Source organism: Littorina saxatilis, linkage group LG14 (genome assembly GCF_037325665.1).
Source record: "Littorina saxatilis isolate snail1 linkage group LG14, US_GU_Lsax_2.0, whole genome shotgun sequence".
Lineage (NCBI taxonomy): Eukaryota > Metazoa > Mollusca > Gastropoda > Littorinimorpha > Littorinidae > Littorina > Littorina saxatilis.
The window spans coordinates 31,968,755-31,986,234 of NC_090258.1; the positions used below are offsets into that span (position 1 = coordinate 31,968,755).

Sequence of the window (17,480 nt, forward strand, 5' to 3'; positions counted from 1 at the left end):
TTTCAGCCTCCTCTCCCCCCCCCCCCCCCCCCGGAATTAAGCTGGGGGCCTCTATAATCAACAGCCTGTGTACAAAGCAACACGTTCTGTACTGACTGACCACCCACGCACACAGTCAAACCTGTCGATAACAACCCCACGACTACACCATCACACCAGCTGCTTCTTCTTCGGCGTTCCAGGATTTTTGGCCTCAGGTCAGACTTCCAAGTTTTGTAGCTTGAATAAAGCTGGTGGTCAGGATCAGGGAGTCTTTGGTGCCCCAGAGTTGCTCCTGCAGTGTGGCACCTTGGGGCCAGTGATCTGTTCTGGCTTCAGAAGCCGTACTTCACGATCAATCGGCCGGGTACCCTGCGATTAACCATAGACAGGCAGTTTCGAGAGTCAAAAACCACAGGACTGAGTCAGTTTGTATCAAAGCATCGAATACTTTACTGTTGACCGGCTCATTGACACAAGCCGAAAATCTCATGTGTTAAAAATTAGAACTTCGTGAAAGTCCGTATTCAACCTAAATCCGGACCGTTCAACCATAACTGGCAGGTTTTGAATCAGCACAGAAGTCGTTCATCACGCAACCATGAGTCCGGCCAGAGACATACATAGGCCTACTATCTATGTCTCTGGTCCGGCCTGGTCGTCGAAACAGACACATTTTACAAGAAAAACATGGGCCGCCTAAACTAGAAAACTTGGACGAAGAAAACCGAAGACTGCTTGGTCCTGAACTCGGCAACTTAAACAAATGTAAACCAAAGACAACTTGGTCCCAAACTAGACATATTAGAAGAGGCGGAAAACCTCAGACAACTTGGACAAGACAAACTGAAGGCAACTGAACGAGGAAAACCCAGGACAACTTAATCCCTCAACCTAAAACCGAAGTGGTCAGCCCTAGCAGGGTTCCTCTGTATCTCCCTACACACGATGACATTGCGTGTCAGTGGCCAGTTACGGGGTCCGGACATAGCGTTGCGTGATGAAGTACAAAGAAAAGGGAGGGGGAAAGAAGGTCAGCATGACCTAGCTCTGCGCTTCGCAGGCTAAGCCCCGCCCACTGACTGTGTTTACCACGTCAGTTTTGTTCAGTGCGGATTTTTCGACCTCTGTCGCTGAGACGGTGTACAGCGGAGTGATCAAAACGTCCGATGAATAGTACTGTTGAACGATAATCGGATTAGATACGGAATAGGCTGATTAGATACGGAATAGGCTTAGTATGTACTAGCTCTATAGACATCTCTTCGGAAATGGGACCATGAGGCTAGACGTATCATACTTCGTCATAGGTCTCTGAACAAAGGACTATAACTCTTTACACGCTGATGCTGAAAGGGGTTTAAGACTCTAGTCTCTCTGTGTGTTCACTGATTGCTTTGTCCTGTCAGACCCGAGAATAATCTCTGTGTGTTCACTGATTGCTTTGTCCTGTCAGACCCGAGAATAATCTCTGTGTGTTCACTGATTTCTTTGTCCTGTCAGACCCGAGAATAATCTCTCTGTGTGTTCACTGATTTCTTTGTCCTGTCAGACCCGAGATGATTAGAAGTCACAAGCGTATGTGAACTAACACATGAGGATTCGGTCGACAAAACGACCTGATTATTTCAGCTGAGAGAAGATATTCCGGGTGGACATTTTACAGGGATATTTTGTCATCAGAATTGTTTAAAGTTTACGAAGAAGATGCCAAAACTCTTGGTAACTACAGGGGAACAACATTGACAGTATTAACATTTTAACAAACACAACCGAGCAATCGACATGGGGCCTACTGATTCTATCTCCCCCGTCCGAAGTATCATAATTATGTCTGCTTCTTTTCTCCAACAGGTTAAAACTAGAGAGTCTGTCTGTATCAACATTATTGCATTGAAATAATAATAATAATAATAAATGAGCATTTATATAGCGCAACATCATAACTTTACAATTATGCTCTTTGCGCTTGACACATTTAAAATTAAAACACAGTTATACAAGCATTTACATCTACATTCATAGTCAACAACGCTTAATTAAAAGCATACACCATCAAACATACATTACAAAAAATTCTTCAACTAAGTAATAAAAACATGAATAAAATAGGTAGTGAAAACAAGGAAATACCAGCTAAATACCCTTGATCAGACAGAACATGTTATCAACAATACTGAAAAACAGCCCTAGATGTTTATATACATTATCACATTATCACTAAAACAACAAATACACTACATGTAGTCTACTGATGGACTGAGAAAACAAAATCAGGGGTTGTATTTCTTGAAGAGGTGTGTTTTAAGTGCTCGTTTGAATGCTTGGGGTGACAGAGTGGCGGATGCGAAAGGGGAGATGATTCCATTGTGTGGGTGCGCAGAAAGTAAAAGTGCGTTGTCTGTATGGTTTGGTTTTGGTGTGTGGGATGGTAAGGATGCGACGGTCAGAAGAGGCACGGAGTTGTCTTGCTGGAGAATAGACGGTGAGGAGTTCAGAGAAGTCAGCAGGAGACGAGCCAGAAAAAGAGGGTGGACAGTTGGTAGAAGTCAATGCGGGCTTGAATAGGTAAAGTGGTGTTGCGTGATCTCGTTTTCGTGCTTTGAGAATGAGGCGTGCTGCCGAGTTTTGGACTTTTTGTAGTTTATGCAGGAGGTACAGAGGGCAGCCAGAGAGAAGAGAGTTGCAGTAGTCAAGTTTAGAAAGAACAAAGGCACAGACAAGAGTGTTAGTTGTTTGAGAGGAGAGTGTGTGGCAAATGGTGCTGATCTTACGAAGCTAAAAATAAGCTGCTCTACAGACTAAAGATATGTTTGTTAAGGGTCATGTCAGATGAAAGGGTGAATCCAAGGTTTCTAGCTGATGGTGAGAAAAGAATGTCGGTGTTGCCTATTTGAACAGAAACAGGTTGGGGAGAGGGAAATGTAGTGTTCTTCTTTTTGCACAGTAAGACTTCAGTCTTATCATTCAGCTTAAGTTTGTTATCGACCATCCAAGATTTAACATCAGTGATGCATGTCTGAATGGTCTGGATGGCGGAATGTGTCTCTGCATGGGGACTGTGTTTTTACAGCTGGGTGTCATCAGCAAAAGACTGATTTAAAACAGTTTCTATAATCAGTCACAGTGTGGTTACAGTGTTCAAAAGTACAACAGTCACCCTGTCATTCTCTCTCTCTCTCTCTCTCTCTCTCTCTCTCTCTCTCTCTCTCTCTCTCTCTCTCTCTCTCTCTCTCTCTCTCTCTCTCTCTCTCTCTTTCATGTTTGCACTCTCCCCTCCACACAAAGTAATATTGTGAATGGTCGATGCTTTCATTATTAAATCCTCTCTCTCTCCTCCCCTCTCTCTCTCTTCCCCCTCCCTCTCTCTGTCTCTGTCTCTGTCTCTGTGTCTGTGTCTGTGTCTGTGTCTCTCTGTGTCTCTCTCTTTCTCTCTCCCTCTCTCTCTCTCTTTCACTTTCTCTCTCTCTCTCTCTCTCTCTCTCTCTCTCTCTCTCTCTCTCTCTCTCTCTCTCTGGCTTGCTAAATGAAGTTCGCATTAGTCTTGACACTGGTGCCCGTGGGCGGGGAAATAGCTCGGTGGCTTCAAAACCAGTTGTCGCCATCGGCGCGGGTTCGAGCCCCATTTATTTCCCAGATTCAACGTTGTGTAGACTCATCGGTTTCCGAACACCCCCGTGTGCACGCATTCGCACGTTAAAGAACCCAAGTTCACAGCGAAAGTCTTAAGGCTTGAAAACATGAATACACGCATGCAGGGAAAGAAAAGAGGTAGCGCCGTATACTGTATGGCAAACCGGCACGGTTGGCCTAGTGGTAAGGCGTCCGCCCCGTGATCGGGAGGTTCGAACCCCGGCCGGGTCATACCTAAGACTTTAAAATTGGCAATCTAGTGGCTGCTCCGCCTGGCGTCTGGCATTATGGGGTTAGTGCTAGGACTGGTTGGTCCGGTGTCAGAATAATGTGACTGGGTGAGACATGAAGCCTGTGCTGCGACTTCTGTCTTGTGTGTGGCGCACGTTATATGTCAAGGCAGCACCGCCCTGATATGGCCCTTCGTGGTCGGCTGGGCGTTAAGCAACAAAACACCACAACTGTATGGCAGCTCGCTTTGCTCAGAGAGAAAGCAACCCGACATCCATGAGGGTAACCTCACATGACTATATAAACATGTATCCGTATCCTTATCAAAATTAATTCAAGACTCCCAGGCTTTGCGCAGTGCCGTTGAATTTTGGCATGGGTTCAAGTTAAAAGCACTTTTTATGCACGTACAAACCTTACCACAGTAACAAATTAAGGCCCCAAAAGTAAATGTTTGTTTACGACAAGGCCAAACAAAATTAGGGCCTGTAGGTCTGTAACTTATTGATTGAAGGCGGTTTCTTGTTTATTTTTTAGGATTAAAGTCTGTCTCTGGTACCCAGGCGCATAATGGCTTCTTATTGACCAGAACTCGTGCGAGTCTTGCACCCTAGATGCCGGAGAAGATTGGATTTCCTTGTAAAGTCTGCTAAATCGAGTTTTGTTATAGTTGACCCTATATAGGGCGAGGGATGGATGTAAAAAAAGCATAATGTTCTTATCTATAACCCTCGATAATTCAGATTTTGTCTTGTCTAATCTTGTTATTTTAAAATTATTTGTGTGTGTGGAAGTTCTAGGATTGAGAACTTTAAAAAAAACCGGTCGGTCAAGGAAACGCAAACTCTGATTTGTTGTTGTTGCCCACGGTATCATTTTTTTCTTGTTGCTCCAGCGGTGTCGACCAACAACCCGGGGCTGATGCGGCAGTACGTGCAGATGTTCGGCAACGCGGCAGGCCAGCGACGTCAGCGCAGCGAGAAGAAGCCCATCCCCGACGAGCAGAAGGACGACAAGTACTTCGAGAGACGACGCCGCAACAACAGCGCCGCTAAACGGTAAGAAAAGTGGAACATTCCAGATTGCTCTAACAGTAGAATCCCCCTTTTCATGACCCCCCCAATTTGAGACTCCCTCCTTTCTAAGACCTTCTTTTCTCAGATTTTCTGTTCATAACCTCTGTAAAATTACTCCCATTTCAACTAACAAAAATGTTAAGACTCCCTCCTTTTTAAGACCTTGTTTTCTCAGACTTTCTGTTCATAACCTCTGTAAAATTACCCCCCCCCCCTTTTAAGGCTCCCTCCGTTTTAAACCCCGATTTTTTCACCCACCCATTTCACCCGCAATCCTAAATCAGAGCAGTTGTAAATAGCCATGTACATAATTATTATGTGGAATTTTCTTTTGTTTTTCATGCTTACTTTTGAGAGCCGTGTGTCTGTTTGTGTTGTTGCCTTGTCATCTTCATGTAATCTATGCGTAAGTGTGAGAGTGCATGAGTTGTTAGTGCGAAAGAATGTGTATGAGTGCGCCTTGAGTCGCCTTGTGGCGAGATATGTGCGCGTTAAACATTCTCGTATTATTATTTGTGTTGGTTTAAAAAGGGGGGTGCCACTGAATTCAAATTTTCAGGTTAAGGACCCGTTGAAGGGGGTGGGGGGGGAGGGGGGTCGTGGGGAGACATTACAGTTACAACCAAGTAGCATTTGCAAAGCATAAAATGGAGGCATTATCATCACACATAATGATGAATACCTCGCACTGACAAAATATTGTTCCCTTTTCCTCTCCCCCCACCCCCAAACCACCCCGACTTCCTATAAATCTCCCCCTCTCTCTCTCTCTATCTCCCCCTCTCTCTCTCTCTCTATCTCCCCCTCTCTCTCTCTCTCTATCTCCCCCTCTCTCTCCATCTCCCACTCTCTCTCTCTCTCTCTCTCTCTCTCTCTCTTTCTCTCTCTCTCTCTCTCTCATTATGTATTTTTTATTTTTTTTAAGATTTGTTTTACAAGTTCAAAAATCTTGGTGCAAGGTTATGGTTTTCTTTGGCACTTCAGAGCACCCACCTACCGACCCGTTTGTTGAAATGTTTCCACTCACCCTTTTCTGTCAGAGTGCGGCACTAACCCAACACGAAACTTAAGTCTGGAGAGAAAAACAAAGGTTGTGCCATGGTCTTTCTTGAATTATCATTCAGTTTGTTAATATGCGTGGGTCCTTGACGAGTTATGTCGGTCTTTATACCCAGCACCCTGTTTCGCCTTCTACTCAGCAGCAGAATCTGGGTACATGTATAGGCCTATACATGAACAACTGTGTATAAGGTACTACCTCTTTCTCGAGCCATCTCAGATCTGACCAGGCTATACTTGGTCACATTCCAAAAATCAACACCCTGACCGCTTCATTGCTTGTTGTGCTGAGTTGGAATGATTTAATGAATTGATTTCTTTACGAAATTAATTCATGAAAACAAACTGCACAGAGATCACCCAGGCTGTTCATCTTTGGTATGTAACCAAGTGGAGGGATGGTCTTAACCCATGACCAGATGATGAGCCGAACTTCCTTTTCACAGGAAGGAGTGTGCCTTGAACAGTGGGCTTTGTTACGCTTAGTTTCGTTCTCAGCAGCAGAGGCTGAGTATAATTTATAAAATTCTGCGTAACAAATATTTTGGTAGGAAAATGTGAGTGACACGTGAGCACCGTGCGTGTGCTTTGTTTATGGAAAGCCGTTTGGCTCATAACCTATACGCGCGTAATAAATAATTCATACGCGCGTAATAAATAATTCATACAAGCGTAAGAAATGATTCATACGCGCGTACTAAATAATTAATACGCGCGTAATGATTGATTCATACACGTGTAATAAATAATTCCTACACGGGTAAGAAATGATTAAATACACGTGTAATAAATAATTACACGTGTATTTAAACATTTCTTACACGCGCATGAAATGTTAATTACACGTGTATTTAATCATTTCTTACACGAGTATGAAATATTTATTACACGTGTATTTAATCATTATGCTATTCCATAGCATAAGAAAAGATAAATTACACGTGCAATAAGAAATAAATACACGTGTATTAATCATTTATTACGCGTGTATTTATGTTTTATTACACGTGTAATGGTTATGAGCCAAACGGCTTTCCATATTTGTTCACGTGCGAGCGTGCGTAAGCGCGTTCTTGACAGGATGGGATCGACACATGTTATGACCACCAACCGAAACAAAACAACGCTCGTGCCATCGAGACCCTTTTTCGTTCGACGTCTTCGGAATGCGGATTGTGCAGTAAGTACAGACTGTTTTTGTTTTGGTCATGAATCACATGTACTCTCATCTTCATTGATTGATCGCCGTTTTCTCGTGCAGATGGCTTTATCCTGCGTGACTGTCCTCAGTTCAAGTCACGTGCATGATTTCAGTCTTGGTAATGATCAAGACAGATGTCGTGAATTCACGGAAAATGTTTTTTTGGTACCAAATTTTGAAGACGGAGAGAACCGTGGCAAAAAAATGTATTTTTTACAAGTAAAATGACTATTTCTAAGAATACTCACCTCAATTTAACTAATAGGAGTTACCTTACTTACGAGTGCTAGACTGCTCAGTTAAGAGGTGATGTATTCGAAAGAAATATGATGCAACATCGTGGTCCAAAGCGATGATTTTGATCATTCCAACACTTTTATTCGTTAAATTCGACACTATTCTTTAATTTTGCCGTTTTTCATATCAAAATGGCCCTGGTTTTTTTTCCGTGTCCAACATTTCCTGTGTTCTTGTCGTCAGGTCGTCTTGATTAGACTCTAATTTTGAGTGCTTTACTCTCGCGAGAGATCAAAACAAAATAAATATGTTACTGTGCCAGCAGCAGTTTAAATGAAGCATCTTATGGTTGTAGAACGCATCAGTAACATTATCTCATAGGGTTGTTTGTGTCAACGTCTTGTGTAAGCAGCGGTCTTTGAGAATGAAAATATGCTGGTGTCAGCTTATTTTGACAGCGACGAGTAAGTATTACTGGCCTAAACTAAAGCATCAGATTTGCAGGCGATATGCATTGTACCCTATTCATTAGTTCTAGTCATCCAAGTTTGAACCCCCTACTCCCCCCCCCTCTCTCTCTCTCTCTGTTGTCCAGAATAAAACACTTTTTGTACAGGCATGGCAGGCAACTTTTTTTTAACGCTCACATTCAACCTATCATTGATTATGCGTCAACACTATGGGATTGTGCGAGTGCAAAAACTCTGAAACCTTTATTTAGTTTACATAAAAGAGCAATCAAACTTATTTTATTACAAGTCTCGGTTTCCAACGAAGACTAAACTTTTAAACATCCTTCTTCCTAAATCAAGACTGGTGTACAATAAAGGCGTTATGATGTATAAACTCATTGGAAGAGCGCCTGCACCTCTTTCTTCTCAATTCACTTCCCACAATTTGCGAGACCCAACAAAAATGTATGCTCCTCGGCCTCGTATAGATCTTTTTAAGTCAAGCCTACTCTTTTCGGGGACTAATCTTTGGAATTCACTTCCAAGCGGTCTCAGACATTCCCTCAATGCCAAGATTTTAAAGACAGATTTCTCATTCCTTATACATGGCACATTTCGTTCTCACTTAGCCTGAACATGTTTATATTGTTGATGCCTTATTTTTTTACCTTTTTACACGTTTCAGTAGATAAATGTACCTAATTAATTACCGGCACGGTTGGCCTAGTGGTAAGGCGTCCGCCCCGTGATCGGGAGGTCGTGGGTTCGAACCCCGGCCGGGTCATACCTAAGACTTTAAAATTGGCAATCTAGTGGCTGCTCCGCCTGGCGTCTGGCATTATGGGGTTAGTGCTAGGACTGGTTGGTCCGGTGTCAGACTAATGTGACTTGGTGAGACATGAAGCCTGTGCTGCGACTTCTGTCTTGTGTGTGGCGCACGTTATATGTCAAAGCAGCACCGCCCTGATATGGCCCTTCGTGGTCGGCTGGGCGTTAAGCAAACAAACAAACCTAATTAATTTCATGACATGAGTTATGTAACGATGCTACATTGTTATTACTTGCATTTGCACGTAGTTGTTCCATTGATTCCTCAGTTCACGGAATTTGTCTTCCCTCGAAGTTGCACACGTTTTTGCTTGCTTGAAATAGTTTTCATTATGCCCTTGACAATAATTATGTTTTGTCATCATTTTCACGAGTTTTCATTCACAAACACCTGGGAAATAAATCTCGTGTTCCCCATGCAATAAACCCCCGGTTACCATAGTTGCAGGAAGCAGGTTATACATGGATAATCAAAAGCAAACCCAATCGAAACGCTCGGGTATTCTTCGGCTCTTTTCATTGGCGTTTCCCCAGACCTAAACAGACGACACGACACTGCTTTGCGAAGTTCCAAAAACGAACTGGCAAAATACAAAAAACAAAACTACTTCATGAAAGGTCATAAATTCATCACAAACAAATGAAACCTAGCGATATGTTTTGTCTTCTTACAAAGTCATGGAGTGCGTGTATCTGTGTTTCGATACACAGACGTTCGGAAAAACACGAACGTCAAGTTCAAGTCAAACCAATTGACCCCTGACACACACATTTTGACCCGTGCACAAGACGTATCGATAAACGAAGCGCAAATAAGAAATGATAATAAAAGCAAAGAACATAGCAACAAGATATGCAAACATCTAACAAAGCCGAGCAAGCAGAATGACAGGTCTAATGAACAAGTCGCGTAAGGCGAAAATACAATATTTAGTCAAGTAGCTGTCGAACTCACAGAATGAAACTGAACGCAATGCCATTTTTCAGCAAGACCGTATACTCGTAGCATCGTCAGTCCACCGCTCATGGCAAAGGCAGTGAAATTGACAAGAAGAGCGGGGTAGTAGTTGCGCTAAGAAGGATAGCACGCTTTTCTGTACCTCTCTTTGTTTTAACTTTCTGAGCGTGTTTTTAATCCAAACATATCATATCTATATGTTTTTGGAATCAGGAACCGACAAGGAATAAGATGAAAGTGTTTTTAAATTGATTTGGACAATTTAATTTTGATAATAATTTTTATATATTTAATTTTCAGAGCTTGTTTTTAATCCGAATATAACATATTTATATGTTTTTGGAATCAGCAAATGATGGAGAATAAGATGAACGTAAATTTGGATCGTTTTATAAATTTTTATTTTTTTTTACAATTTTCCGATTTTTAATGACCAAAGTCATTAATTAATTTTTAAGCCACCAAGCTGAAATGCAATACCGAAGTCCGGGCTTCGTCGAAGATTACTTGACCAAAATTTCAACCAATTTGGTTGAAAAATGAGGGCGTGACAGTGCCGCCTCAACTTTCACGAAAAGCCGGATATGACGTCATCAAAGACATTTATCAAAAAAATGAAAAAAACCTTCGGGGATTTCATACCCAGGAACTCTCATGTCAAATTTCATAAAGATCGGTCCAGTAGTTTAGTCTGAATCGCTCTACACACACACACAGACAGACAGACAGACACACGCACATACACCACGACCCTCGTTTCGATTCCCCCTCGATGTTAAAATATTTAGTCAAAACTTGACTAAATATAAAAAACAGAGGCAATGAGTCGGAAACAAGATCGCGATTCTTTCTTTCGCTGCACGATGCAAATCTTCTGTAACCCCTTGACCCAACGTAGCTTCCACATTCGATCACTAAGCTTTATATTTACAACTGAAAACCGAGAGGGTGAAATACTGAGAGGAACCTACAGAACTGTGCATCCTCAAACCTGACATATTTATCCCAACATTTTATGAACTCAAAACACAGAAAGTTGCTTTCACACGCCAGCTTTGATTACAACAACGTGCTGGGGCCCCAAACCATGTGTTGTCAAAACGGAACTCGTGTTTCAAAGCATGGCTCCCTGTGTTGATTTGGCACTTATTTTCTCACTACCAAAATGATGACAAAAACGATGTTTGGTGGTTTGTTGTCAGACCAGCTTTTTTGTCGGTCCTCGGGGGGCATATCGACTTTTATTTCATACTTATTGACCGCGGCCTTCGGCCTTGGTCAATAAATATGAAACAAAACACGATATGCTCCCCCTCGGACCGACAAAAACGCTGGTCTGTCAACAACCCATCAAACATCTTAAGTTCGTTTGTATGTGTATTTTTTTTATTATTTTTTTTAGTCTGTTAATCGTTTGTTTGTTATTTTTTAAATTTTTTTTATTACTTTAATTGATGATATTCTAACATTTTTAAAACGTATTATCATTAGATTAAACCCTCCCATGGGAGAGGGCTGGATGTAAAAAATCACCTGTTTGCAAGTTATGTCATTACCCTCGTTAATAAAGAATGTCATTGTCATTGTCTATGCTCTTCCTAAACAAGAAGCAGCAGAAGATACGTTGTGATGCATTGGCCACTTCTGTTGATCATGACCTTGAAATGAGCGATGCTGTAGAAAGGCTGTAAATAAAGAAGGAAATGAAGACTAATATAAGAAGAAGAAGAAGTAGTAGAAGTAGTAATGGTTATTGTGCAGTATTTTACTCAATATTCTATTATCTAAAAACGAGCCAAATGTGGTCCAAATACTACAGTTGTGTCACATTCTCGAACACTTGACTTCCTTCCATCACAAACCATTACTAACACGGCAAAGATTGTTTTCTTTTGCTGCAGGTCACGTGGGATGAAGAGGGAGCAGAACGAGGCCATGGAATACCGCAGAGCTCACCTGGAGAAGGTCAACATCCGCCTGAAGATCCAGCTGGACGTCCTCCGCCCCAGACAGGCCGAGCTCCGCAACATGATGGGGCTAAGCGACACCGTTCTGATCACCATCGACATCGAGGCTATGATTCGCTGCAGGCAGCTGTGGAGCGAGTACCACATGCATGAACGACACGACATGATTTCGCGAGAGATGTTCAATCAAGGGGGTAGTAGCAGAATTGTTCCGAAGATGGAATATATTATGCCTGAGAGCGTGAGGCCTGCAGAGGTTGCAAGGGCTTCGGCAGAGTTCTTCAGAAACGGCGCTCCTTTTCTGAAAGTCTCAACGGATTCGGCCGATTTTTTCAAAAACGGCAGTCCTGGTCCTGTTCCGAAAATGTCAACAGATAGGGCCGAGTTCTTCAAGAACAAAGGCAGAGCTTCAAAAGATGCAGAGATGGTCAAAAACAGCGCTAATCATCTCGGAGGTGCAAGGGAATCGGCAGAATTCTTCAAAAACGGCGGTAACGCCCAAAAGGTGGCATATAGCATGCCAAAGAGCACAAAGATGCAGAAAACGGATTCAGCAGAGATCTTCAAAAAGGGGGCGTATGTTGGAAAGATGCAATATGCTGTACCTAAAAAAAAACGACCTGACATGACCCACGCCTTTGAAACGCAGCAGGGTTTGACCGAAGGGGACCCGATGGGACTGAAGGATAAGACCCACGTTGGAATGAAGGATTTGAACCCCGGAGGAGGGATAAAGGGCACTCGGGATAAAATGCGTGCCTTGCAACACATGAGGGAGATGTATGCTGGAATGGCCAGAATGGACGTCCACGGCCAAATTGGTATTCCAGGAGCGATGGATCTGACCCAAAGCGGAATGATTGGAAATGGAATGCAGGGTAGGAAAGCTCAGACCCAGAATAAAATGAGCAGGATGCACAAAAAGGCTCAGACCGGAATGGCTGGAATGAAACCCGGGTATGACATGTTCGGAACGAGGAAGGAAGGGAAGGCCTTCCAAACCGAAGAAGTGGAATCTGGAGATAGTGATGTTGAAGATCTGCAGTGAACGCCGTTTGAAAGTAAAACAAAATGGAACAACCGGGATATGCATGCCTACAGTTATGAGCACCTCCCTCCACCCCCCCCCATCAGCAACAGTCATCTGCATCTACTGCTTGAAGCGTACGCGGGAAACGATTTCTTTGTAGCATATAAACTTGATGAAACTCCGCCATGCTCTATTGATAGTAAAATATTGACGAACTGGTTTTAATGTCTGCAGCACTGAGTTTCCCGTCCGACCGACTCCCCATGCAAAATGAAGCTACGGCTTGAAGTATACGCAGTAACGTACCAGACTAAAAGGCATACTCTGAAATGAAGGGACACATTTTTCATGAAGCAAAGAACACGTGGAAGGTATGATTGTTGCTGTCTCAATAAAGGGACTTGTTTTTACCGTGTACAAGTAGAAAAAAAAATACTTAGATGGTATGACTGTCTCACCAAAGGGACAAGGTCGTCAAAGACTTAGATGGTGTGACTGTCTCACCAAAGGGACAAGGTCTCCAAAGACTTAGATGGTGTGACTGTCTCACCAACGGGATAAGGTCGTCAAGGACATTAAAGGTATGACTGTCTGGTTAACCCAGCTCAAAGCTTCTAACGACATCTTTCACAAACTCGTTTTTTACATTTATTTGTGTGTGGGTATTTCTTGGTAAAACCTTTTTCTTTTTAAACTTATGTATACTCTACTTAATACTCTTATGTATACTCTACTTATACTCTTATCTATACTCTACTTATACTCTTATGTATACTCTACTTATACTTTTTGATGTATACTCTACTTTATGTTTTAGTTAATAAGAGCGGGCACTGTTTTTTTGTGTGCATGTTTAGTATCAGCGGCGCAGAAAAAAAGCCTCTGTCAGATAGTTTCAAAGTACATGTAATTTGATGCTGTACAGAAAGTCGCTTTTTTATTTCCCCAAGAAATCTTTTCTGAAGTATAATGGTGATCCGTGAATGTGCTTCCTTGCGTAGACGGAAAAAATCGAAATAAGAGAGTCACAACCATTTTACCCAGTTGTATTACGCCAACTCTTGCAGCATCACTTGAAGTTTTAGGCCTTGCTTCACTGGACTTTTTAAATTTTAGCTTGTAGTTTTTCAATTATTGTTATGATCACAAAAGGAAAAAACAACGAAAAAGATTATGGTTACGGCACTGGAAAGCTGTTCGTTTTGCTGAAATCATTCCCAAAATTGCCAATGATAAACCAGAACTGATGTTGTCATTTTACTGACAAGTTCTGTACATCATGGCACAAAACAGGGAGGTTTTATGCTTTACTTCGTTTTGCTTTATGTGCCATTTCTTGACACGAGTGGATGAAATTATTACCTTCATTTGTGTATGTGATCTTGAGAACCCCTGCTGTATGTCGATCCTTTTGTGAAATAATTATTAGTCAAACAAACATTCAAACTACATGATTTCATGGTTCTTATGTAGTCAGACATTACAGTGATTTTGTGTCTTGAGTGAACAGCAGAGATTAACAAAAATAAGAATAAAACTGCGTACATTTTTAGAAATGGTGATTTTTGTGTGTGTGAGAGAGAGGGAGAGCGTGTGTGTTAGTGCGTGCGTGCGTGTGTGTGTGTGTGTGTGTGTGTGTGTTCAGTGGGTATACTCCCGACCGGAACCCCGCGTGGAAGCCTGTGACTTCACACGTGCATGACAGAAGTGACGTCATACTGAGTGAAAACCGACCGAAGTGACTGTCACACATACAGCGAAGACCAAAGTGACGTCACATACAGAATGAAGACCCAACCCAATGCAAGTGACGTTGCATACTAACCGAAATGACGTCACATACTGAGTAAAAACAAGTCGCGAAAGGCGAAATTACTACAATATTTTAGTCAAGCTGTGCGGAACTCGCAGAATGAAACTGAACGCACTGCATTTATTCACAATGACCGTAGTCCGCCGCTCGTGCAAAACGCAGTGAAACTGACGAGCCTGTTTAGCGCGGTAGTGGTTTCGCTGTGCTGCATAGCACGCTTTTCTGTACCTCTCTTCGTTTTAACTTTCTGAGCGTGTTTTTAATCCAAACATATATCTGTTTTTTGGAATCAGGAACCGACAAGGAATAAGATGAAATTGTTTTTAAATCGATTTCGGAAATTTAACTTTGATCATAATTTTTATATTTTTAATTTTCAGAGCTTGTTTTTAATCCGAATATAACATGTTTTTGGAATCAGGAAATGATGAAGAATAAGATGAACGTAATTTTGGATCGTTTTATATTAAAAAAAAATTAATTACAATATTCAGATTTTTAATGACCAAAGTCATTAATTAATTTGTAAGCCACAAAGCTGAAATGCAATACCGAAGCCCGGCCTTCGTCGAAGATTGCTTTACAACAATTTCAATCAATTTGATTGAAAAATGAGGGTGTGACAGTGCCGCCTCAACTTTTACAAAAAGCCGGATATGACGTCATCAAAGACATTTATAAAAAAAAAATGAAAAAAACATCTGGGGATATCATACCCAGGAACTTTCATGTAAAATTTCGTAACTTGAAGATCGGTCTAGTAGTTTACTCTGAATCGCTCTACACAAACACACAGACAGACCGTGACACACACACAGACACACATACACCACGGCCCTCGTCTCGATTCCCCCTCTGTTAAAACATTTAGTCAAAACTTGACTAAATGTAAAAAGAAAGCCCGAAGTGACGTCACACTATGATACTGCATAACAAGCAACCCCCTACACCTCTCGGTCTCGGCATGTGATGTCATCGATCACTGAGTCAGTCCCGTCGCGAAAACGACGTTAAACACCAAATAAAGAAAGATCAGTCAGTCTAGGTAGGGTTCAGCTAGTGAATCTGATACTTCTTAAATAACAGTTGAATTCTGATTGGCTTAGGGGCATCCAACAATCCCGTTGATGTTTCAAAAGATAGAACCGGCGTACAGGACTGGATCTGGGGTAGGGGGAGGGTCCTGGGCCGTTTTGGAAGCCCTCCCCCCCCCCCCCCCCAACCCTCATCCGGCAAAAAAAAAAATGGGGAAGGGGGGGGGGGAATGGCACGCCACCAAAGACACTCCCCACACCTTTACCCCTGTCTTGTTTTAGAAGCCCCTCCTTCCTATGCACTGACCAAGAACGGAAAGTGACTGAGGTTTCTCCGTCTTTCGTCGAAGTCATCTATATGTCTTCACCGACTTGGCACATAATATACCTGTGTGTTCTCGGTCTTTCCCAGACGCCACCTATACTTCTGACAAAAACAAAACAAACTTGAACTCATTCATGGCAAGATTGCACTTCCCCATGCTGTGTCTACAGATCACGTGACTTGCGGAAGCGGAGGGAAGACGAGATCGCCATCCGGGCCAGTACGCTGCAGAAGACCAACGCCATCTTGCAGACACAGCTCAATCACATCAAGCAGCGCCAGGCCCAGCTGCGCTTCCTCCTGTGTACTGAAAGGGTCGCTGACCCCAAGTATTAGTCCGATGTTGTGTGTGTTACGGTGTGCGTGTGTATGTGTGTGTTTGTGAATTTTTTCTATTTTTGTGTAATTGTGTATACATGTATGTGATGAGTGTGTGTTCAGTTAGTTTGCCCAGTTGCCAGGGGTGTGTTCTGACAAGGCCGTGGTGTCTGACCCCAAGTACTTCAACCTGCTGGGCGGCACTACTGAGTCTACTGGTGTGTGTGTGTGTGTTCAGTTTGCCCAGTTCTCAGGGGTGTGTTCTGACAAGGCTGTGGTGTCTGACCCCAAGTACTTCAACCTGCTGGGCGGCACTACTGAGTCTACTGGTGTGTGTGTGTGTGTTCAGTTTGCCCAGTTGCCAGGGATGTGTTCTGACAAGGTGTCTGACCCCAAGTACTTCAACCTGCTGGGCGGCACTACTGAGTCTACTGGTGTGTGTGTGTGTGTTCAGTTTGCCCAGTTGCCAGGGGTGTGTTCTGACAAGGCCGTGGTGTCTGACCCCAAGTACTTCAACCTGCTGGGCGGCACTACTGAGTCTACTGGTGTGTGTGTGTGTGTTCAGTTTGCCCTGTTGCCAGGGGTGTGTTCTGACAAGGCTGTGGTGTCTGACCCCAAGTACTTCAACCTGCTGGGCGGCACTACTGAGTCTACTGGTGTGTGTGTGTGTGTTCAGTTTGCCCAGTTGCCAGGGGTGTGTTCTGACAAGGCCGTGGTGTCTGACCCCAAGTACTTCAACCTGCTGGGCGGCACTACTGAGTCTACTGGTGTGTGTGTGTGTGTTCAGTTTGCCCAGTTGCCAGGGGTGTGTTCTGACAAGGCCGTGGTGTCTGACCCCAAGTACTTCAACCTGCTGGGCGGCACTACTGAGTCTACTGGTGTGTGTGTGTGTGTTCAGTTAGTTTGCCCAGTTGCCAGGGGTGTGTTCTGACAAGGCCGTGGTGTCTGACCCCAAGTACTTCAACCTGCTGGGCGGCACTACTGAGTCTACTGGTGTGTGTGTGTGTGTGATTTTTTTCTATTTTTGTGTAATTATGTATGTGATGTGTGTGTGTTCAGTTTGCCCAGTTCTCAGGGGGGTGTTCTGACAAGGCTGTGGTGTCTGACCCCAAGTACTTAACCTGCTGGGCGGCACGGCACTAATGAGTCTACTGGTGTGTGTGTTTGTGTTCTTTTTTTAATTTTATTTTATTTGTTATAGTGTTTTCAGTGAGTTTCTCCGGTTCTCTGGAGTGTACTCTGACATGGATGTCCTGTCAAGCCCTTCAAGTACTTCTAGTTCAACCTGCTTGACTGATGGCAACAAGACTTCTAAAGTCCAATTTTTGTTGGTATTTTG

At 43.0% G+C, this 17,480-nt stretch overlaps 1 protein-coding gene across 1 annotated transcript; it reads left to right on the top strand.

The window, feature by feature from the left end:
- The first annotated feature begins 4,457 nt into the window (after window positions 1-4,457).
- Window positions 4,458-16,364, top strand: LOC138946763 (transcription factor ces-2-like). The gene is made up of 3 exons (XM_070318167.1): window positions 4,458-4,482; window positions 4,739-4,901; window positions 15,994-16,364. Exons 1-3 carry the CDS (start codon window positions 4,458-4,460, stop codon window positions 16,157-16,159), a joined length of 354 nt encoding a protein of 117 aa, XP_070174268.1. The 3' UTR covers window positions 16,160-16,364.
- The last annotated feature ends 1,116 nt before the right edge of the window (window positions 16,365-17,480 follow it).